This window comes from Bufo bufo, chromosome 4, assembly GCF_905171765.1.
Source record: "Bufo bufo chromosome 4, aBufBuf1.1, whole genome shotgun sequence".
NCBI lineage: Eukaryota > Metazoa > Chordata > Amphibia > Anura > Bufonidae > Bufo > Bufo bufo.
The window spans coordinates 87,929,561-87,954,065 of NC_053392.1; the positions used below are offsets into that span (position 1 = coordinate 87,929,561).

Consider the following 24,505-nt stretch of genomic DNA (forward strand, 5'->3'; position numbering starts at 1 on the left):
CGTTTTTGTTGCCCGCATCCGAGCCACATTTTTTGCGGCTCGGGTGCGGACCCATTCACTTCAATGGGGCCGCAAAAGATGCGGACAGCACTCCGTGTGCTGTCCGCATCCGTTGCACCGTTCCGTGCCTCCGCAAAAAAAATATAGCATGTCCTATTCTTGTCCGTTTTGCGGACAAGAATAGGCATTTCTACAATGGGCTGCCCGTTCCGTTCCGCAAATTGCGGAAGGCACACGGACGGCTTCAGTTTTTTGTGGATCCGCGGTTTGCGGACCGCAAAAAAAGGCACGGTCGTGTGCATGAGGCCTTAGGGTCAGTTCACACTACTGCTTGTTCTGCTCTGTTAGGCCTCATGCACACGACCGTTGTGTGTTTTGCGGTCCGCAAATCGTTTAACTGCTTATTCTTGTCCGCAACGCGTGGACAAGAATAGGACAGGTTATATTTGTTTTGCAGACCATGGAACGGAGCATCGGATGCGTACAGCACACGGAGTGCTGTCCGCGTCTTTTGCGGCCCCATTGAAGTGAATGGGTCCGCATCCGAGCCTCCAAAACTGTGGCTTAGTGGAAGGAAAATAGAGGAAGTGCTGCATATGGCACATAACTGACCTGAACTGAGCCAAACTGATCCCATTGACTATAATGGGGTCCGTTCGGTTTCCTGTGGGAGTCCTGCATGCAGGACCTTTCTCTCTGCTGTTTTTCATGGAATTGATGGCAGCCCCATGCAGAGTCACTGACACTAATGTGAACAAGTCCTAACTTGTATTTTATTCATTTAACCCTCTGCATATTCTGGCCTTAGGAGTCCAGTGGGCGGTCCTAAGCAGTGATTAATACCCTTCCCTGTATGACTGTGCGTACAGAGATAGCTGACACTCAGCACCACCCACTGGAACAAGGTGAGGTTTAAATGAACCATAAACTAGATATCAATCAGCTCCTCCTGCTCTATAACATGCCACCTGTTGTCACGGCGGACAGGATACCAGATACACAGAAAATAAACAAACAAGTGTCTAGACGAGAAGCTGGGGATCAAGGTGACCTCCTGACAAATCCCTACCAGCTCTCCCTATACTTCTATGCCCACATTCAGACCCTGAAGGTGGGAATAACGTGTCCTCATGTCTGGGCTGAAAATTCCCTAAAATCCCTAAGATGGTGAAAGGGGGATAGAGGCAGCCTGCTGTCTCAGAACCTGGAGGGGGCAGGCGTCTCTCTAACAGCCTAGACAGCCAACCACAAGAAAACAAAAATCAATCCCTTCCCTTCCCCCACACAGGACACTGGGAGTGGGCGTAATTTAAACTCAAACCAACGACCCCACCCAGTGCACCTGAAGGGAGGCGGATATAGCTCAACTCCAAACAAAAACGGCTACACACGTGCTGCTAATCTGGCAGACCTCCGCACATAGCCTGAGCAGGGCATGACACCTGTAGATTGCACTGCATTTCAGCTTGATCCCCTGGAAACTTTGTGCAGTGATGTAGTCCCTGTTTCTGTATCATTGCTCGTTTTGCCATTCAGGACACTAATAAAGTTGAGTGACATTTCTCTATGGTATCTTTTATATCTGTAATGTTACCCAGCACTGATAACAACAGACATTATAAATACAATAGAACATCCTTTATCTCGATAGAAGAGGATGACTCCAGAATTTATATTCTATTTAATAGTCATTTCTTTTTATTGTAACTGGATATGATTATTATTATGATGCTCCTTTTTATTAGTTTTGTTTCTATGGTGTTATTTCCCTGCAGTCGGATACAGTGAGAGACACACGCTTATATAGACTCATGTGTTTGAAGTCCTAGAATTTTATGATGGAAATAAACAGCTTTCTGCGGCTTTCATTGAATGCTCTCAGAATTTCTAAACTCCGTTCTTTATTCAGCTCTTGCAAATGTAATTATACATGTAAATGTGTCGCTATTTCCCTGTCATTTAGAATGCTTTCTACGTAATTACACACTGCCATGATTAATGGGCAACTGCACCACAGTATATTGCAGATTCTAACATGAGATAAGCAACCTGTGGATCACCAGCTGCAGAGGATGCTGGGAGATGTAGTCCTACAGTGCTTATAGGGGTTTTCCAGGCTCCCGATATTGTTAACCTATCCCCAGTATAAATTATTAATATCTGATCAGTGAGGGTCTGGCACTCCCTACTCCCACTTATCAGATTCCCTGCAGCCTCCAGCGCTGGAACTAGCACCGTGAACGGAACAGGAAGCACAGCTCCGTTCAAAGTGTAGTGGCCGTGCTGGGTTACTGCAGCTCAGTTCCCATTCACTTCAGTGGGAGCTTGGCTGCAGTAACCCAGAACGGCCACTACACTTTGAACGGAGCTGTGCTTCCTGCTCCATTCAGAATGCTAGTTCCAGCGTTGGAGGATGCAGAGAGTATCAGATTGGTGGGTGTATGGAGTGTCAAACCCTCACCAATCTGATATTAAAGGGGTTATCCAAGCTATAAAACATGTCCCCCAATGCCCAGGCCTATCATATAGATTATACTTACCCTACTCCCCGGCACTCACGTTGCTCCTGATCCCCTCACGGCCACCTTCGCATCTCTCCGTCATGTGGATCAAAACATCCGGTGAAGGGGGGAACAGCCAATAGAGGCAGTGCGAGGGGATCCTCCCTAGCATCGTGGGTGACGCTAGGGGGGCTCGTTCTAGTCACAGCCTGCTATTGGCTGCTCCCCATGTCACCGGTTGTTTTGATGCAGCGGTGGCTGTGCGGAGATCAGGAGTGACACGGGTGTCAGGGACCTGGGTGAGTATAATCAATATGAGGGGCCCAGGCATTGGGGGGGGGGGTATGTTTTATAGTTTGGATAACCCCTCTAATGACCTATCCGGAGTATAGGTCATCCATATCAGGGGCCTGGAATACCCCTTTAACACAGTTCTATAGGGTTTATGGATATAGGGACTGGTTGCGGAGGGTGTGGGGGAAGCGTGGCATGTCCAGTGATCAGCCCTCTTATATTTTTTATTTTCCATTCCATTAAGGAATCTTTTGTAAAGAAGAAACATTGACCCCAAGTCAGAGAAGACTGGCCGTTAGGTAAGATGATATTATACTTATTATCATTTATAATACCGTACTGTGCTCGTCATGATTTATTATGCTGTCAATGAAAAATACAAGAGCCTTAATAGATATTTATGGTAAATCTATAGAATATGCAAGAAACAGGTATTTAGGATGCAGAGGTAGCACTTCCACTTAAGGCCTAGTGCCTGAAGGAGCCTAGAAGCTCCCTAGACACATAAGAAGACACTTATATTATAAATGGCACATGGTAGGTGCAGGCCGTGTTACTGATTTTGAATTGTGGTCAAGGAGCTTCAAGCTGCATGTCTTCCAACAAATGTCTGTGAAGGTCCCACCACTGCGATTCCCATCTATCAGGAAAGTCGTGGTTCTTTGGCCCTATTTCCCCTGCTGTGGTCAGAGCCAAAATGAGGGATACATACAGGACCCTTTTTTGTACAATTAGTGCCAATCCACGTCTTGGAATATCCACCAGACATTTTCAACTTTTCCTATGTTATAAACATCCATTGATAGAAGACCTCCTTTAAGAGTTGGTCTCTCTTGAAAACACAGAGTAAAGTATCTTCAGTCCATTGTCAGAGATGTAAAAATATCAGAGTATCATTTTCATCTGACCTCCCACAATGCATTTCTCGCTGAATTTTTCTATAGACCTGGAGAGAGCAGAAAACATGTAACCAGTAGAAGAAAAGTATTTACAAAGTTACTGAAAGTTTCATGGAAATATTACCTGTGGAATATTGTATATTAATGTCCACATAGTGAATAGATTATCACAGTAATGGGAAAATACACACACAATGACTGGTATACAATGACTGTAATGGTATGCTACTGCACTGGTCCACTGCTTATTTGGCTGATGCAGTTGGTTAGAGCCAGTGAAGTGTGCAGAAGCAGGGGACAGCCCTTTAGAGATGCAAAGATGTAGAGAAATTTAAATTTAAACCAGTGTTTGAGGAGAAAGAGCAAAACATATTGTGGAGCATATCAGTGTTGAGAGGAGGTGCGTGTAAAACAGATTGTGGAGATAAACTGTCTGCAAAACCTATTGACTTTGCAACTAACGTGTCCAGGAGATGAAAGACTTTGGAAGTCTGGACATACTTTAGAAGCAGACTGGGGATCTGCTAACTTCCACATCACCCAGAGGACATTGTGGCTCTGTTTTGTGTGTACAAAATTGAAGTGAAAGAAAAAGAGAGAGTGCAGAAGGATGCAAGAGAGATGATACTTTGGCCTGTTAACTACCTTTGCAGCTGGGATAACAGTGAGATCTGTGAAAAATCTGCCTGTCCATGAAAAGTCTGAACTGTGACATCTGTATTGAAACCTAATCTGCCAGTAAAGAACCTACCTTGTAATTGCCTCACACCTCAAAAGTCAACACCACCAAGGGCAACCTGAACTACCTCCAGGCAGAACCCCAAAACCAGGGAGTGCCACAAAGGGAAGAACAGGTGCAACCTTCCCAGCACTGCATGGCCCAGGGGAGCGTCAGAGTGAGTAAGTACTACCACTCCTGTCCTCCACTCCCCTGGGCGCACTGTATATATAGCAATTGCAGCACAGATATGTGCATCCCCTGATGAGACCATTAAGCTGGTCAGACACACTAGATGTATGCCGTCCGAACCCACCATTTTCGCTGGGTTCAGCTGACCATCTAATGTGTTTTGCATCCTTCTTGTCTCCCCTCTGACATTTGCCTAAATTTCAACTACCCGATCCTTTTGTTTTTAGGGAGACGTCTTAATCTATCCATTTGGCCAAGCTGACTATGCATATGTATGGGTGATTTGCGAGAGATAGCTGTCAAAAAATCAATGAAAAAGATACAAAACATCCTGCACGATATGATAATTGAATATGCAGATGTAGATGGCAACATTTATAAAAGAAAATTCACGGAAAATAATGTCACTCACACAATACAGGCAAACATAATTTATGGACTAAGCCCTCATTTTGATATGATAAAATCCGAGACCCTCAGACAATATATTTTGATCAAAACACATCTGTGCCAAGGTGATCTCAGTCAGGCAGGTCCTACTCTAAACCTACCTATGCCATTGGGCAACTATATTCAGGAGGTCAGACCCTACACATATAATGTGCTGCTCCTAGTTACCTCTGTGTGCATCAAGCAACCAATGAGAGGAGGAGCACACACAGCTATATGTACCACCTAATCAAGGTTGCCTGTGGGATAGGGGGGGCAAAAGTGCACATGAATGCTACTCCCCAGATAATAGGAGCGCATTCACAATTGAAGGTGCCAATCCTTCAAGAACATAAACTTATAAAAAAAATCAGTGAAAAAGATCCAAAAAATCCTGCAGGATATGGTAACTGAATATGCAGATGTACATGGCTACATTTGTGAAAGAAAAATCACAAAAAATAATAACACAATAGATGCAAACATTATATATGGACTAAGCCCTCACCTTGACACGGGTAGACGGGCACAGATGTGTTTTGAGAAAAATATATTGGCTGAGAGTCTTAGATTTTATCATATTAGAATGAGGGCTTAGTCCATATATAATGTTTGCATCTATTGTATGAGTGCATTATTTTCCGTGAATTTTCTTTTAGAGAGAGAGCTGTCAGCCAAACAAGCATTTGGCCAATAGTTATCTCATTTGTATGGCCAAGGATAGATTTGGCATTTTTGGAACCCAAAGAAAAGTTATGCTTGTGGGTCCCGTCATACTACTAAGGTCTGCCCCTGTCAGCCTGCTAAGCCCCACCCACATCAGCCCACTAAGCTCCACTCTTAGCTCAGCAGTGTAGTCTGGGCACTTCTGCTACTGCTCTACAGCTGGAAAGGGCCCCCCTACGCAGATGAACCGGCTGCAGGTATTTGTGGCCAGCAGGGGCCCACTGATAGATGGGGCACCATGCATTTGCTTGGTTTGTGTGGTGGTAAAGTCTACCACTGCGTATTTAAAGGGAACCTGTCACCAGTTTTATTGTGTCCTAACTAAGGGCAACATAAATAAGTGACTGATTCTCTTAGCACAATGCTGGGTCACTTTCTTTAATTGACCCAGTCAATCTGCCAACATCTTGTATTGAAAAGCTCCAGCTGATAATGATGACTCTCCCCGCCTACCTGCTGCTGATTGACAGTTATTTTCCATAGGAATCAGCAGGGGAGTGGCTATAGCTCTGAATTAAATATACGCTGGACTCAATGACATCACGCTGGACTCAAATCAGCATGTGGCATGTGGCATCTTTGTGTGTTTATTATGAGATAACCATCTGTCACACCAGTAAGTGAATACATCTAAGGCACTTATTAGTAGTTAATGATTGTATATAATTAGTTGGATTATAATCAAATATCCACATGACAGGTTCCCTTTAAGGAGATGTTTAGTGGGTTATTTTTCTTTAATGCTGTACAGAATGCTGTACAATTATAAACGGTCATACCCTACCGATCCTGTGCAGTTCCCATTTAGACCTTTCCCGGATTTCCAACAGTCTCTGCTTCCTGGTCCCCCCGGACACACAATATATAACCAGTCAAACGTAACCCACAGTGACTGGCTAAGCGGCCATTTCTTGTGTGTCGAGAGGGACCAGAGACCAGGAGAGAATGGAAAGTGCTGGAACGGCAGAGGCGGAGGATCAGGGTCAGATCATAGGTGGTTTCAGAATGCGCCCCTGCCTTAGTCCTTGAAGTTTAGCATGAGAGGCGTTGGATAAAATAATTCATTTAATCCTAGCATTCCAATATATAATACATGCTTCCCAATTCCCTCCACCACCAGTTACACTTACGCTCCTTTCAAACTGCTGCTTCCCTCTACAATTTTTTTTTAACGTGTATAAATGGAACCCCCCTCCATGCTGTTCTATGCGGCCACCTACTCCTCCTACATTGGTCCCTGCCAAGGGAACATCCTTAAAAGCCATGCTATATATAATTAAAAAATAAGCCACGTTTCCTTCATATCTCCATTCAGCAGAATCATTTATTTCCGCATATTAATCTGCGCAGCAGTTGCCTGTGACTTTGCTCAATTTCTTGTTCCTATCCCATTGTTTGAGTGGCTTCATGTTACAGATCTGTATTGAGCAGTGAGCGGGAGCCAGCCGAGTCTACTGAATAGAAGCCAGGGAGCTGTAGTCACAGTGTACCGCTCCGCTTCATTCAGGAGCCACTCCTTTACCCACTAACAATGGGTTCCTGAAATGGCTCCAGCAGGACGCCGCAGGTGACTGGTAAAGCAGCTACCTGCAATATGTTTCACTGCATGCATAATCCAAAATCTGGACACGTGAACTGCTCCGCTAAATCTGTACCAATTGTGCTGGTTGATGTCAAAACAGTACAGTGTTCAGGACGGACCCTCAAAAATGCTGAACTGCTAGCCAGCAGAGATTTATGAATATGCAGTATATACAAGAAAGCAAACAGATGTAGCAGAGCTGGATTTCTACATCTGCAGTACGCAGCCCTGCAGGGTGAGCGAGTGTGAGGTCACGGTTAATAGGCAGAAACGAGGGTTGCTCTTGGTACTCACAGTTCATAGAAGACCCTGGGCAGGCGTACAGGAGTGATGGAGAGGCTGGCACATGAATCCTCTGGGGCCCTCTCTGTGTATAGGGACCAGGCCAGGTGGTAGGTGAGGTGCCCTGGGTGTTGCAGGTTTAATGTGCCGGTGGCAAGATCCCTTTAAGTTCGTGACGCCAGTGCTGGTAACGGTGGCACACCGATTTATTATAGTAATAATGGAGGAACACACGTTGCAGTGAACCAAAACTTCCTTTTACTGGAACAGTTAACTATTTACAGTCTTTGGTCAAAAGCTCCATAAGTAAGAGGCAGTAACATGCAGGCTTGACATCAATTGGCAGGTACAATGTTCTTGCAAGATACTCAGAGGGTTAAACACTTACAGATCAGGCTGCACTTTTCCTCAGAATCCTGTCTGTCTTTATCCCAAGGCCCGTATGCCCTATTGCTGGCTTTATCCTTGATTAGGGAAAACTTCCTCAGGTATATGTCTCCTTGCTTTAAATATATCCTTCTGACCTTCAGCTCTCTGTTTGGCTGGAATAATCGCTCTGCTCTGTACTCTTATAGGAACTTCAGGTTTCTCAGGAGGCAAACCCTTCTCCTGGTAGCAAGCTAGAAGCCTGGGCTGTCTAGCTGCATGTCAGAGGCTACTTCTCAGCTCCTCTCTGGCTGAAGTAAATCCTGGCTCTGACTACACACCCTCTCTCTGGTCTGGACCTGGCTATTTATACTAGGGGGTTCCCTAGCTCCCTGTACTGTCTAGGAGGAGGAATTACACCCCTACAGGCCTGGTACACAGGAGATAAACATAAATAACATGACAATTCACATTAAATTACAGGAGGTGGAGAACAACGTGGCCCAATTGACCCTTGTGTAGTGCCCACATTTACCTAGTGGGACACTACACATCCTGATACCAGGGGTGCACCTAGCCTTTCTGCTGCCTGAGGCGAAAACTGAAATGGCGCCCCCCCATGCCAATTTCTTAACCTAACCCCTTTGCCTGTCACGGTTGTATGTGAGCAACAAGAGTATACACAGTAAAAAGAGCTACTGACCGGACCCAAACTAGGGAGGATAAAGGGTGACCCCTGTCAGACCCTCAAAGCTCTCCCTATGCTGCTAAAGCACATGCCCGGATCCAAATGGCGGAACGAGGCATGCCCGCGTACCTAAGACTGATGACCACTGTAACCCCTACAATAGTGGAAGGGGCACGGCCACCGGTGCCCTGCTCAGTATATGGAGGGAACCGTGGCCACCTCAGATCCAGTCAGAAAATAACCAGGAACACAACAATGTCTGCACACTTAGCTGAAGGAGCTGCAGCCGCAGAGAAGACGGATCCAAGGACAGCTGGCAATATCCTGAGTGCTTGCTGCAGCAGAACACAGGTCCAGTGAACTGATAGCTACAAGTGAAGATACTCAAGCAAGAGCTACAACTGAAATGAGAAATATAATCCACGCCCTACAATAGGAGGAGGGGTGATTTAAAGGCAGGGAAATCAACCGCAGGAGGAACAGCTGGGAGGAAGGAAACAGAAAGTAAAGACTTCATCACAGGGGCGGAGAAACAGAGCAGTGAGAACTCCTCCAAGCTCTAGTAGTGACATCATCACAGGGGTGGAGAAACAGAGCTGTGAGAACGTCTCAAAGCTCTGGTAGTGACATTGCCACAATGAAAATGCTCATTACCCATGGCCCTTCCACTGCCTTCTTCGCTTGCTCCTACCTGGTTCTGCCTGAGGCGATCGCCTCACCTGGCCTCATTGGTGGTGCACCCCTGCCTGATACCATACATATGGATACAACACGGAGGTTGAGAAATAGTGAGCATGAGCTCAGGAGACAGACAGGTGAGAGGTAATAAATCAGAAGTTTACAATAGTAAAATAATCCGAAAATGTAAAATGTGGCTTTTTTTTATGCTGCAGGTTTTGTGTGCAGTAAATCCACAACATTTTACAGGACTAGCAAGGTGAATGAGATTTTAAGAAATGTTCCTCACATGCGGCAAAAAATAATCTGCAGCATAAACTGACCTACGGTATGGATTTAAAATCCACAGCATGTCAATTTATGCTGCAGATATCCATGCAGATTTTACCTTTGCATAGGGTGAAATCCTCAGCAAATCTGGGACAAATCAGCATGTAACACATGCGGATAAGCAGCAAATTCGCAACGGAAATTGCGCTGTGAAAGATCTGCCCCTGAAGGGTAATGCCCAGAATTCGAAAAAATCGACATATAGCATAGATTCAGCGGATTTCCCTTCTGCGTTGCAAATGGTGAAATCGGAGGCGGAAATGAGCAGCATAAATTGACATACACAACGCAGGTCAGGTTCCGTGTGGATTCTGTTTCGAGAATTGTCTGCAGCATGTAGATAAGATTTAGTAATTTCTCATCCGCTTTGCCGCTACTGTAAAATCCGCAGCATATCCGCCATGTGTGCGTGTGCCCTAAGGGTTCTTTAGGAATGGATTCAACTGTAGTGATGTGTGTGCCCATGGGTGTAGGAACCCCCAAAAATCTGGGGGGGGGACAGCATTTTTGCTCGCCGGGTATATTCTTATTCAGTAAACTGCGAGTTGTTTATATCGTTAAATTTTAAGTGTGTGTGTGTGTGTGAACCTTCTCCCCCCACTTACAGTTCTGAAGACTCAGGGGTACTGGCTGGCTTGTTCTCAGGGGTGCTGGCTGGCTTGCCTGAGGTGCTGGCTGGCTTGGCCCTGCAGAAGGAGTGTGGGAGACTGTGAGGCCTTTTTCTCCAAGCTGCTCCGGATCAGTGCTCTGGGCAGCTGGGCTCCGGGCTGGAAGTGGGCACAATAAGAAAAAAATATTTTTCATTACACCTCAGGTCAGACCACAAATCAGACCCCCAATGTTAATCAGACCTCAGCTAACAGCCCCAATAAGATCCCCAATGTTAATAAGACCTCAGATCACACCTCAGCTCAGACCCCAATATGAATGACCCCCAATCAGACCTCAGATAAGAGCCCCAGTGCCTCTCATCAGCCCCCCAGTGCCTCTCATCAGCCAGTAATAACAGCCCCCCCAATCATGTGCCAGTAATAACAGCCCCCCCAATCATGTGCCAGTAATAACAGCCCCCCCAATCATGTGCCAGTAATAACAGCCCCCCCCAATCATGCGCCAGTAATAACAGCCCCCCCTATCATGTGCCAGTAATAGCCCCCCAATCATGTGCCAGTAATAGCCCCCCCAATCATGTGCCAGTAATAGCCCCCCAATCATGTGCCAGTAATAGCCCTCCCAATCAAGTGCCAATAATAGCCCCCCAATCAAGTGTCAGTAATAGCCCCCCCAATCATGTGCCAGTAATAGCCCCTCCAATCATGTGCCAGTAATAGCCCCCCAATCATGTGCCAGTAATAGCCCCCCAAATCAAGTGCCAATAATAGCCCCCCCAATCAAGTGCCAGTAATAGCCCCCCCAATCATGTGCCAGTAATAGCCCCCCAATCATGTGCCAGTAATAGCCCCCCAATCAAGTGGCAGTAATAGCCCCCCCAATCAAGTGGCAGTAATAGCCCCCCCCCCAATCAAGTGCCAGTAATAGCCCCCTGCAATCAGGTGCCAGTAATAGCCCCCCCAATCAAGTGCCAGTAATAGCCCCCCCAATCAAGTGCCAGTAATAGCCCCCCCAATCAAGTGGCAGTAATAGCCCCCCCAATCAAGTGCCAGTAATAGCCCCCCAATCAAGTGCCTGTAATAGCCCCCCCGCAATCAAGTGCCAGTAATAGCCCCCCCATCAAGTGCCAGTAATAGCCCCCCATCAAGTGCCAGTAATAGCCCCCCCAATCAAGTGCCAGTAATAGCCCCCCCAATCAAGTGCCAGTAATAGCCCCCCCAATCAAGTGCCAGTAATAGCCCCCCCAATCAAGTGCCAGTAATAGCCCCCCCAATCAAGTGCCAGTAATAGCCCCCCCAATCATGTGCCAGTAATAGCCCCCCAATAATGTGCCAGTAATAGCCCCCCCAATCAAGTGGCAGTAATAGCCCCCCCAATCAAGTGGCAGTAATAGCCCCCCCAATCAAGTGCCAGTAATAGCCCCCCCATCAAGTGCCAGTAATAGCCCCCCAATCAAGTGCCAGTAATAGCCCCCCAATCAAGTGCCAGTAATAGCCCCCCCCAATCAAGTGCCAGTAATAGCCCCCCCCAATCAAGTGCCAGTAATAGCCCCCCCAATCAAGTGCCAGTAATAGCCCCCCCAATCATGTGCCAGTAATAGCCCCCCAATCATGTGCCAGTAATAGCCCCCCCAATCAAGTGGCAGTAATAGCCCCCCCAATCAAGTGGCAGTAATAGCCCCCCCCCCAATCAAGTGCCAGTAATAGCCCCCCCATCAAGTGCCAGTAATAGCCCCCCATCAAGTGCCAGTAATAGCCCCCCCAATCAAGTGCCAGTAATAGCCCCCCCAATCAAGTGCCAGTAATAGCCCCCCCAATCAAGTGCCAGTAATAGCCCCCCCAATCAAGTGCCAGTAATAGCCCCCCCAATCAAGTGCCAGTAATAGCCCCCCCAAATCAAGTGCCAGTAATAGCCCCCCCCAATCAAGTGCCAGTAATAGCCCCCCCAATCATGTGCCAGTAAAACAAATTATTGTATATATAAAATAAAAAAAATGAACACTTATACTTTCCTCTTTGGAGCGATGCGATGCAGGCCTCTTCCGGCCTGTCACTGTGTCCCGACTCCATCGCTGTACGGCTCAGGCGGCGCGATAACGTCATCGCACCGCCTACGCCGGCCTCTGATAGGCTGCGGGCCTAGTAGTGCCGGCAGCCTATCAGAGGAACAGTAAAGGGACACACCTCCCTGCCCTGCTCCTCCGCACAGCCTTCTGTTTGTATCGCTGTCCTGAGGACGGCGATACAAACAGATCACTATGGAGATGAGCGCTTCGCTTCCACAATGGAAGCGCTCATCTCAGTGCCTGCCCCGCTGCTGCCGCACACATTGCCCCGCTGCCGCTGGGGGGGATTTGACCATACCTGTCCCCCCCGCATTATTTCCTGGGGGGGATCCCTTCCCCCCCCCCGTCCCCCCCGCTTCCTACGCCCATGTGTGTGCCACGTAAAACATGTTATAAAAATGTGCACTGTAAAATGTGTGCGGTTCACTGCTGCTAAGGAGGTTCACAAAAAATAGTTACAGGGGTTTTCTGAGACTTGGATATTGATAACCTGTCTTCAGGATAGGTCATCAATATCAGATCAGTGGCGGTCCAACATCCTGTACCCCCACCCATCAGCTGTTTTAGGCAGCTGCCAACTGTACAGTGGATGGAAAGCTCCACTCTCCGCTGGATAGTTTCCGGTGCCGGTATATTGGCGCTCAGCTCTTTCATTTGGACAGCAGCTGAGTTGCAGGACCCCGGCATGGCCACTTCGCAGTGGACGGAGACTTCTGCTTCAAGCTCTGTCCTCTGTGTAGTTTATGGAGCTGGCAGCAGCCTGAAACAGCTGATTGGTGGAGGTGCCGGGTGTTGGACCATCACTGACCTGATATTAAAGTGGTTCTCCAGACTTTTTCATATTGATGACCAATCCTCAGGATAGGTCATCAATATCAGATCGGCGGGGGTCCAACATCTGGCACCCCTGCTGATGCTGTATGAGGAGGCGGTGCACGCTGTGCGGATGTGTCGTCTCTCTTCCTGCTCTCCGCTGTATGTCTATGGGACAGCAGCAGCGGACAGAAAGAGAGAAGGGAGACAGCACGTGCCGGGTGTCGGACCCCCGCCGATCTGATATTGATGACCTATCCTGAGAACAAGTAAACTGGTGACAGGGTCATGGGCACCAAAGCCTTATTGATGTGAGGAACGTTGTGAGGAACGTTGGATGACCAATCCTACAGCAGACCATTGTGTAAAGAAAGGAGATGACACATCTTTCAAATTCTCTAGATGTCAATCTGATAAACCATCAAATGAGGGTAATGAACTCCGCGACCTTAAGCATGCAGAGATCATTCCCTCCAGCGTGAACCACTAGGAAAACCCGGGGGTTGTACCACTTTGCTGAGATTAACAGCCTCCGGGAGGGCCTGCGACCAGCGAAGACCGCGAATATCATGGCACACAACCTCCACGTTTCGGAAACCCAGGCTTCGGCCGCCCGGCCTGAACTCGGCTCTTTGCCCGACCCAGAGAATATCTGAATGCCCCAGAAAACAAACCGTGGGGCGGGAAGGGTCTGAAAAGGAAAATCATAATAACAACCATGGGCGAACATAAGAAGCAAAGCATGCCGACTACCACCTGCCAATGCGCTGTACTTCTGAATCAGGTAACCCTGCCCTGGCGGCCTCAGTGGCCGCCCCGATCCTGAACGAATGTCAACCATAGTCGGAGGGAGGTAGACCGATGGTGCCGAGGCATATAAGTAAGAGGCTCCATCATACCGTGAGGCGACATAATTCACCACAGCTCTGTAAGGGCAAACCGGGCCGTCATGGCGGTACAAAGGGAACCAAGACCCAACGGCAAAAACAGCAGTTTTTGAGCGCCGAATACAAATGCGGACAGACGTGTCAGAAACTGATATGTCAGAGGGGACAAGGCCGCCTGGCCGGTGTCTAGACTGGGGGTGCAGTTCGCCGATCCTAAAAGCGCAGAAAAAAGCGAGGCAAAAAGTGGCTGTGAAGAATGAAACTTCTGCGGTGGATTAGCAGACCTGGTCTAACGCTTGTATAAGCTGAGTGAGGACCTGATATGAAATGGGGCGCCTAGGCTCCCTACAAACGTACTCTTTTCGCCACCCTTTAAGGGCTTGGCAAACTATAAAGAACTTGGTGACATCTGACCATCCTTTCAAACGAAAGTGAAAACCGACGCCCTCCAGCCGGCGCTGCACAAAGACCACCGAAACCCCCGAAGCACGCAAAGCCAACAAGTAATCAATAGTAACACTAAGGCGTGCAGACACAGAACTGTGAACCGGCTGGTCCGCAGACAGCGCAACCCATTCTAACCATGCCTTACCATAACCAGACCAGGTCCCAGGCGCACAAGGGGCATCAGCCGTTCATCGGTACTTCCCAAAGCTGAGTAGGGCACGGAAGACCCTCTAGCGCAGGGTCCGACACAAACACCCAAAATTCCTGCAAACGAAAAAGTGAGAGAGAATCAGCAGCCACATTGATAAACCCTGGGACTTGGGATGCCCTGAAAAAGATGTTTAACTCCACACAGCGAAGGACGAGGTGATGTAATACGGACAAAACTGGAGGGGAGGAAGAGGTCAATTTGTTGATGCAATTAATCACCACCATATGGTCCGTCCAAAAGCAGACACGCCTGTTTTGCAGCCGAGGACCCCACAATTTAATGGCGACTATAATTGGAAACAATTCTAACAGAGTGATGTTGGAGCAAAGACCAGCTGTGCGCCACTGGGAAGGCCAGGGAGCGGCACACCAGTCTGTACCCAAAATCGCACCAAAACCCGTGGATCCCGCGGCATCAGTGAAGAGGGAGAGGTCAGAGCTAGAAATTTTGGGAAGCTGCCAGCTTGTGTGACCGTTATAACCCTGCAGAAATTCACGCCATACTCTGAGGTCACGCTTTAACTGCAGGGTTAAACGCATTTGGTGATGAGGTTTTGAAACGCCTCGCATGGCCAAGGATAGCCGCCTGGAAAAAACCCTGCTCATTGGCATGACCCGACACACAAAAACCAATAGACCCAGCAGAGACTGGAGCTGCTTGGGGAAGTCGAAAAACCATTAGGGAGGAGTCGATCTCAATTCCTAAAAAGGTAATGAAGGTGGACAGACCGAACGTTTTTTCAGCAGAAAGTGGGACGACAAAACGGGACATGAAAAAACAAAAGGAGTTCAAAAGGAATTGACACTGGGAAGAATCACCAGAGGAGACGAATAGGAAATCGTCTACGTAATGAATGATGGAGCGGGAGCCGGTCTCATAGCGGATTACCCATTCAAAAATTAGCTAAATAACTCGAAAAAATTGCATGAAATGGAGCAACCGATGGGGAGACAGGTATCGTAATAATAATACCCGTCCACCATGCAACCCAGAAGATGGTAACAATCTGGGTGCACCAGAAGCAGCCGGAATGCCGCTTCTATGTCTGATTTTGCCATCAAAGCCCCTCTTCCTGCTTGTCTGACTAATGTGACCGCCCTATCAAAGGAAACGTAGGAAACGGATGCATTGTCTTTTGAAATGCCGTCGTTTACTGAGGCACCCTTAGGGAAGGAGAGATGGTGAATCAGACGAAACCTCCCGGTCTCCCGTTTGGGAACCAGACCCAACGGGGAAACCCGGATGTTCGAGAAGAGGGGTAAATTAAACGGGCCAGCAATTCTCCCTAATTCAGCCTCCTTGTGAATTTTTTCACGCAAAACCTCTGGGTGGCGCTTGGCGGAGGGTAAATTAACAGCATGGGTGGGAGAACTGGAAAAAGGGATGAAAAAAACGAAAGTAAAACTGAAGCAAAGTTGAGACGCAGCACTTTTATTGGGGTACAGGTCGAGGTACGGGGACATCGCGAGTACGCTCACTGGGTTCTTTTCCACTAAAGGGCGCTAGGGGTCTGGGAGCTGCCTGTCGGGATCAGCAGATGGCCGCGTGGGTTCCTCCATATACAGAGCATTCATGTTTATACTTGCACAATGCGAAGAATTATAGAGCCAACAAGCTCCTGACCGCTGGAAGAGGCAGGGGCCCCGGCTGGAAAGGGGTGAATTCTCTGGGACATCATTAGACGTAGCCAGAGGTCCGTGGCTTTTACTCCCCAACCAATATCTGGGCTAAGCGCCAGGCATCTGCAAAATTCTTCATCATACCGCCACCAAGCAGACCCCCAATGGGACTTGTAGGCGCCGTATATAGAATCCATATACACAAATAACTCTGAACAGCGTTCTGGATGCTGCTGTCCCATAACATAGCCTAACACTGAGAAAGCCTGTAACCAATTACCCATGGTGTGAGCCACCTTTGGCATGCGATCAATAAATCTGTCCGAGTTGGGCCTACGTTCTTTGTCAACCGTGTGCTGGTCGACGGTAATCAAGGACCAGATGTCTGCATACTGATTGTTCAAAATTTTTGTTTTGGTGTCAGTATCTAAATGTGCTTCCAGAGTAGAAAAACCGCAAAATAGAGGCGGCTGAACTCCCGAACCAGTGGGCTTATGAGGCCAAGGGAACCACCCGGATCCAATTGAGACAGCAAGGCCTTAAGGGCCGGTACTAACTGCTGACCCATAGAAGCCGAACCCCAAGCCCCAGTGAAATTAAACTCACCACCAGAAGAAGTCGACAGAGGCTACACAGGTAACACTGGCTCCTGGACCGCGCTGACCCGACTGGCCCCGCGGGACGACCTACTGGGCGAGTGAGTAGACACCCGCCGACGGCGTGTATTAGTCCTGCCAGAACATGCTCTACAGGAACTGACATCCGAGGAAGATGGGGACTGCCAACGTGAGGAGCTGTAGTGGGCATCTCTGCGATTGCGCCGGGAGTCCGGGAGGACCTCAACCGGTGGCGGGAACAGCCATGGCGATGAAATCCCGACCTGCGCCTTACTTGGCGGTCGGAGCGGCACTCGGGAGGTCGAAGGGGAACGCCCCCGTGGGTTGGATGATTGACCTGGCTGTGCATGGGAGATGGGAATGCCCCATACTTATGGAGGGGATGGGAGGCTGGTGAACAGTGTGGCCAGCTACAGCAGAAAGTGCAGGAGCAGAGGCGCATGCAGCAGGAGCAGGGGACGGGGCCACAGAACGCACAGCCGGAAGGACAATGGAGGTCCCGGGCTGCACGCTGAATACAGCCCCCTGCTTTGCAGACCGTGAAAGTTTTATAAGGGAGGAGGGATGGGGCTGGCTGGGGCTCAGGCGACATGGTGGGCGGGTGCGCTGCGCGGTCCGCCGGCCACCAACTGAGGGAGATGCTGAGGAGCAGGAGGGGGCTCCTGCAATCCAGCCAGCAAACGAGCCAAGAAACCTGGTCCCTTATCTTGAACCTTGGCAGAAATGGCTTCCAGGATTACCTTCTCATCGGCCATACCTGCAGCAAACAGCTTGGTGAAGGTGCCGGTGAAAAGAGACCGGGGTGTAGGTAAGCCCTTCTATTTAATCACTCTAGGGGAGGGACAGACAGAACCATCTTGGTTGTACCGTAGGAGAAGGGGGGGGGGGGAGAGAAATGGGAGTGACCTGACATGCCAGGAGAACAGAAATGAGCCAAACACCCCCCCCCCCCCCCCAAGCGGGCCTAACCACAAGCCTACAAGCTGAAGACATGGGGATTTAACCCCTTGGGCTCTACCACTCAGTCTCTGCAGTCAAAAACACCCTCGCTATGCGCTGTGGCGTTAACTATTAAGTGGGTTTCTGTCACTGCAGGAAACATTACATTGTCAGCAGTGCTCCTATTTTCCAGTGCAGTTCTTTTCAATAGTTTAGTATAGGTTGCCATGATTTATGACAACTTCTTATTCCCACTGAGACTGATGACAAATGAATCATTTTGCTGCTTTTCACTGACATTTTGAATATGAGCTTCTTACAAAATCTTGCAGGTTGGATATCGAAAAACAATTAGCAACTTACGACAATGGTAATGGAGACTGGAGGACCTCCTGGTGAATTCTTATACGGGTTATTCCATGATTAATGTAAAAAATGAAAATCAGACATATAGTACACGACAATTTCTTTCTAACAAAGCTAGAACCAGCCCTGTACCTCACATGGATCCAGAGATCTCCCCATTCATTGCTCCAATGTCACCGCTAGATTTATATCCAGCTGGTAGCTCTGGCGGCATGTCCTTTCTACTGCAGCTCTTTTCCTATCACAGCTCAGGAGGCAACTGAAGGATGGAACTGAGCATGTGTGTCCACCTCAGCAAGGTGGACAGAGAAATAAGAAACAAAACAAACAGTAGTGGTTTCTATATACTGTAGATACATTCTATTGAATAACACAGTGGCTAAATTTTTAATGACATGCAATTCCAAAAGTATTCAGATCCAAGTTCTCTTTTTAAAATTGCTGAATATTTTTTGGGGGACAACCCCTTTAAGTCTTATTATTGAACAATGATTAAAGATAAATGTTAAAGGGGTGGAACCAGATTAGAAATCCTGTCTTTCCGCAAGTTCAGGCATTAGTGTGGGATCAGGGTGCAAGCCTTGCACGCTCACGCCATCAGGACCCATGACGCCTCTTTCTACAATACAGGTAAGGCGTTCTTTGTGACTACATCAGTCATATGTTCCTAAGGTTGGCCTTGCATGCAACATCTAATCTGTTCTACTGTTCAGATCAACATCTCCCTCCGTTTCTTCTGCCTGGCAGCAGGCTTCTTATCCATCTGGCTGCTGCAGGAGCTCTGGGTTTATGCACCATTAGAGAGACAGGTCAATGATTGCATGGACCATCCTTGATACATTCTGCTCCGGGGCACCGCCAGTGCAATAGCTTACATCTATTCCTGTGTCATTACAAAGTGCTCTTACTAATAAGCTTTCTAACCTGCTATTGACCCGGCTTGTTTCCATGACCTGAGCTGCCTCAATCTTCTGCTTTCTTAGCCTGTCCCCAAGGAGGCTGTTCTGGCACCTGTGACCGGAGGATTCACAATGTTCGCTCAGTGCTTCACTTCCAGTAACACGATGAAGTCCTTGTTCCTTTTGCCATAGTAAGTCTTACTGCTCAAGTAATGTCTACAGTTTGGTGGCCCATGGGAAATCAGCTGATCACCCCCAGGGTCTTGCTCCCCAAGCATTTCATCTTTAGCTACCCCTGCAGTATTACATGGCAGCAATTCAGATGAATGGCCATCTTTGTAATTCAAGGATGTCTTGAGTCCACCAGAATACAGAGTGTCTGTCCATTTTCGGTGATAGAGAGGGATCCCGATGCTCCTCATTTTATGACGGCCATGTGCCCTAAGCCTAGAGAGGGTCCAGTCTGACCATGGCAGTAGAAGAGATCCCTCTGTGCTCCACTCACCTCTACCTCCTTGGTTTTCCTTCTAAGGTCCAGACCACAAATCTTCACTAAACTAGCCATCTACAACATATATATTGGTAAAATCACGGAGAAGACTAACCAGCTTCATGGGTTTCATTGTTACTGGAGCCAAGATGGTTTTGACAGATCTGTTTTGCAGTGGATCATAACAAGACCAGGTGGACCCCATTGACTTATGATGGGTCCATTATGTTTCTGTCCAGAATATAATGATGAAATAAGGGCAGGGCATGTTAGATTTCAGCATGCCAAAACCTTTATTCACATACTTCCCAAACATTCCCAATTTTGCAGGGACAATCCCACAAATCGAGCTGTAGAAGTTCTGAGGTATCTCTTGGGTGGTCCAATGGGCTGGGCTTATTGGTCTCTAATTTCACCTGTTCAGTGTTGGTAAGTATGTATTCATCTGTAAAATAAGTGGCACGAGAGCTGATGGGGGGACGGCTGAAAGACAAAGGTGTAAACAGTTTTAGGGACTGCTTCATGTCAAGCAGCAAGACGTTGCCTGACACGAGGCTACCATTGCTTTTCTCGGGTCCTGCCATCTGCTTTCATATAGCTAATGCTTACCAGTAATGAGATTTTTCCTATACATCTGTTAATATTAACATACATGTACTATGATCCTCTGTGTTATCACAGTACAGTTTTCAGCAAACAAAGGGAACAGTGACTGTGTGACTCTCGTCAGTGAATCCTCCCTGACATATCACATCCACCTATTACTGACCTCATATGATATGGCGGTGTCAGCCCATTGACAGCCAACTTGATAAATGTCTTGCTCAATAAGCCTGCTGCCATGCTATCAGGAACTTTCCACTGCTATAATACAACACATACATTACAGCTCCCATGTAACCCTATATTAGCAACGTTCTGCTGTACTTTGTAAAGCCATGCATGACCAATTAAAATTATGCATTCATTTTTCTAATAAGGTTTATCATTCTGCTGTGATTTATGTCTTAATATATATTTTGAGTTGTTGGAGATTCATTTCTCTTGGCTTGAAGAAAAGGTTAAAAAGATAACATGCTGGCTTCTGGCAGCCGCCACTAGAGGGAGCTTACAGCTCCTAAGTAGGGATCAGCGAACCCGAACTGTATAGTTCGGGTTCGTACCGAATTTTGGGGTGTCTGTGACACGGACCCGAACCCGAACATTTTCGTAAAAGTCCGTGTTCGGGTTCGGTGTTCGGCGCTTTCTTGGCGCTTTTTGAAAGGCTGCAAAGCAGCCAATCAACAAGCGTCATACTACTTGCCCCAAGAGGCCATCACAGCCTTGCCTACTATTGGCATGGCTGTGATTGGCCAGTGCAGCATGTGACCCAGCCTCTATATAAGCTTGGGTCACGTTGCCCTGCACGTCACTCTGCTGATTGAAGCATAGGGAGAGGTTGCAGCTGCGACGTTAGGGCAAGATTAGGCAGTGATTAACTCCTCCAAAAGACTTCATTCTGTGATCGATCTGCAGCTGTGGATCATTGAAGTGCTAGTATTGACTTGCTCACTTTTTTGAGGCTGCCCAGAGCGTTTTTAGATCACTTTTTTTCTGGGGTGATCGGCGGCCATTTTGTGACTTGTGGTGCGCCAGCACAAGCTATCACCAAGTGTATTTAACCATCAATAGTGTGGTTATTTTGTGCTATATCCTACATCAGCTGCAGGCTGAGCCTGTGTCACCGAAGTGCATTTAACCATCAACAGTCTGGTTATTTTTTGGCCATATACTACATCAGCTGCAGGCTGAGCCTGTGTCACCGAAGTGCATTTAACCATCAACAGTCTGATTATTTTTTGGCCATATACTACATCTGGTGCAGGCTGAGCCTGTGTCACCCAAGTGCATTTAACCATCAACAGTGTGGTTATTTTTTGGCCATATACTACATCAGGGGCAAGTTGAGCCTGTCACCCAGCGCCTAGAAAATAGACCTGACATTTCTATTCAACCAAATCTGTACTGTTTTAGCTGGTCAAGTTATTTGTAGTGACCGTAAAAGCACATTTTTTGTTCTGGGTTGAAAAACTTCCCAAATTTGCCATTCTCAAAATAACTAGTTTCTGGTATTTGAGGCCTACTTGAAATCTATCCCAAAAAGGATATCTTACATTGAAGGTACTGATAGTGTCATTCAGAAAAACCTAAGACACACGCTACCGTGCAGATAGAAGTCTGATTCTGAGATTAAACCTTAACCTGTCACACAGCGCAAAAAAAACAGGTCTCACAGATTCAGATTCAAGCAAATCTGTACTGTTTTAGCTGGTCAAGTTATTTGTAGCGACCGTAAAAGCCCTTTTTTTTTTCTGGGTTGAAAAACTATTCCCAAATTTGCCATTCTCAAAATAACTAGTTTCTGGTATTTGAGGCCTACTTGAAATCTATCCCAAAAAGGATATCTTACATTGAAGGTACTGATAGTGTCATTCAGAAAAACCTAAGACACACGCTACCGTGCAGATAGAAGTCTGATTCTGAGATTAAACCTTAACCTGTCACACAGTGCAAAAACAAACAGGTCTCACATTTCTATTCAAGCAAATCTGTACTGTTTTAGCTGGTCAAGTTATCTGTAGTGACCGTAAAAGCACACTTTTTTTTTCTGGGTTGAAAAACTATTCCCAAATTTGCCATTCTCAAAATAACTAGTTTCTGGTATTTGAGGCCTACTTGAAATCTATCCCAAAAAGGATATCTTACATTGAAGGTACTGATAGTGTCATTCAGAAAAACCTAAGACACACGCTACCGTGCAGATAGAAGTCTGATTCTGAGATTAAACCTTAACCTGTCACACAGTGCAAAAAAAAACAGGTCTCACAGATTCAGATTCAAGCAAATCTGTACTGTTTTAGCTGGTCAAGTTATTTGTAGCGACCGTAAAAGCCCTTTTTTTTTTCTGGGTTGAAAAACTATTCCCAAATTTGCCATTCTCAAAATAACTAGTTTCTGGTATTTGAGGCCTACTTGAAATCTATCCCAAAAAGGATATCTTACATTGAAGGTACTGATAGTGTCATTCAGAAAAACCTAAGACACACGCTACCGTGCAGATAGAAGTCTGATTCTGAGATTAAACCTTAACCTGTCACACAGTGCAAAAAAAAAACAGGTCTCACATTTCTATTCAAGCAAATCTGTACTGTTTTAGCTGGTCAAGTTATTTGTAGTGACCGTAAAAGCACTTTTTTTTTTCTGGGTTGAAAAACTATTCCCAAATTTGCCATTCTCAAAATTGTGGTGAACGGGAACAATGAGGAAAACATCTAATAAGGGACGCGGACGCGGACATGGTCGTGGTGGTGTTAGTGGACCCTCTGGTGCTGGGAGAGGACGTGGCCGTTCTGCCACAGCCACACGTCCTAGTGTACCAACTACCTCAGGTCCCAGTAGCCGCCAGAATTTACAGGGATATTTGGTGGGGCCCAATGCCGTTCTAAGGATGGTAAGGCCTGAGCAGGTACAGGCATTAGTCAATTGGGTGGCCGACAGTGCATCCAGCACGTTCACATTATCTCCCACCCAGTCTTCTGCAGAAAGCGCACAGATGGCGCATGAAAACCAAGCCCATCAGTCTGTCACATCACCCCCATGCATATCAGGGAAACTGTCTGAGCCTCAAGTTATGCAGCAGTCTCTTATGCTGTTTGAAGACTCTGCTGCCAGGGTTTCCCAAGGGCATCCACCTAGCTCTTCACCAGGGGTGGAAGAGATAGAATGCACTAACGCACAACCACTTATGTTTCCTGATGATGAGGATATGGGAATACCACCTCAGCACGTCTCTGATGATGACGAAACACAGGTGCCAACTGCTGCGTCTTTCTGCAGTGTGCAGACTGAACAGGAGGTCAGGGGTCAAGACTGGGTGGAAGACGATGCAGGGGACGATGAGGTCCTAGACCCCACATGGAATGAAGGTCGTGCCACTGACTTTCAGAGTTCGGAGGAAGAGGCAGTGGTGAGACCGAGCCAACAGCGTAGCAAAAGAGGGAGCAGTGGGCAAAATCAGAACACCCGCCGCCAAGAGACTCCGCCTGCTACTGACCGCCGCCATCTGGGACCGAGCACCCCAAAGGCAGCTTCAAGGAGTTCCCTGGCATGGCACTTCTTCAAACAATGTGCTGACGACAAGACCCGAGTGGTTTGCACGCTGTGCCATCAGAGCCTGAAGCGAGGCATTAACGTTCTGAACCTTAGCACAACCTGCATGACCAGGCACCTGCATGCAGAGCATGAACTGCAGTGGAGTAAACACCTTAAAAACAAGGAAGTCACTCAGGCTCCCCCTGCTGCCTCTTCTGCTGCTGCCGCCTCGGCCTCTTCTGCTGCTGCCGCCGCCTCGGCCTCTTCTGCTGCTGCCGCCGCCTCGGCCTCTTCCTCTGGAGGAACGTTGGCACCTGCCGCCCAGCAAACATGGGATGTACCACCAACACCACCACCTGCGTCACCAAGCATCACAACATAGAAACATAGAAACATAGAAACATAGAATGTGTCGGCAGATAAGAACCATTTGGCCCATCTAGTCTGCCCAATATACTGAATACTATGGATAGCCCCCGGCCCTATCTTATATGAAGGATGGCCTTATGTCTATCCCATGCATGCTTAAACCCCTTCACTGTATTTGCAGCTACCACTTCTGCAGGAAGGCTATTCCATGCATCCACTACTCTCTCAGTAAAGTAATACTTCCTTATATTACTTTTAAACCTTTGCCCCTCTAATTTAAAACTGTGTCCTCTTGTGGTAGTTTTTCTTTTTTTAAATATGCTCTCTTCCTTTACCGAGTTGATTCCCTTTATGT

General features: G+C 47.4%; 1 protein-coding gene across 1 annotated transcript in view; it reads left to right on the plus strand.

The window, feature by feature from the left end:
- MBOAT2 (membrane bound O-acyltransferase domain containing 2) overlaps positions 1–24,505 on the plus strand; it is a 272,749-nt gene that overhangs the window by 194,455 nt on the left and 53,789 nt on the right. The window contains exon 6 of the mRNA XM_040427503.1: positions 3,040–3,094. Coding sequence (XP_040283437.1) covers positions 3,040–3,094 — 55 coding nt within the window. The remainder of the gene's footprint in view (positions 1–3,039; positions 3,095–24,505) is intronic.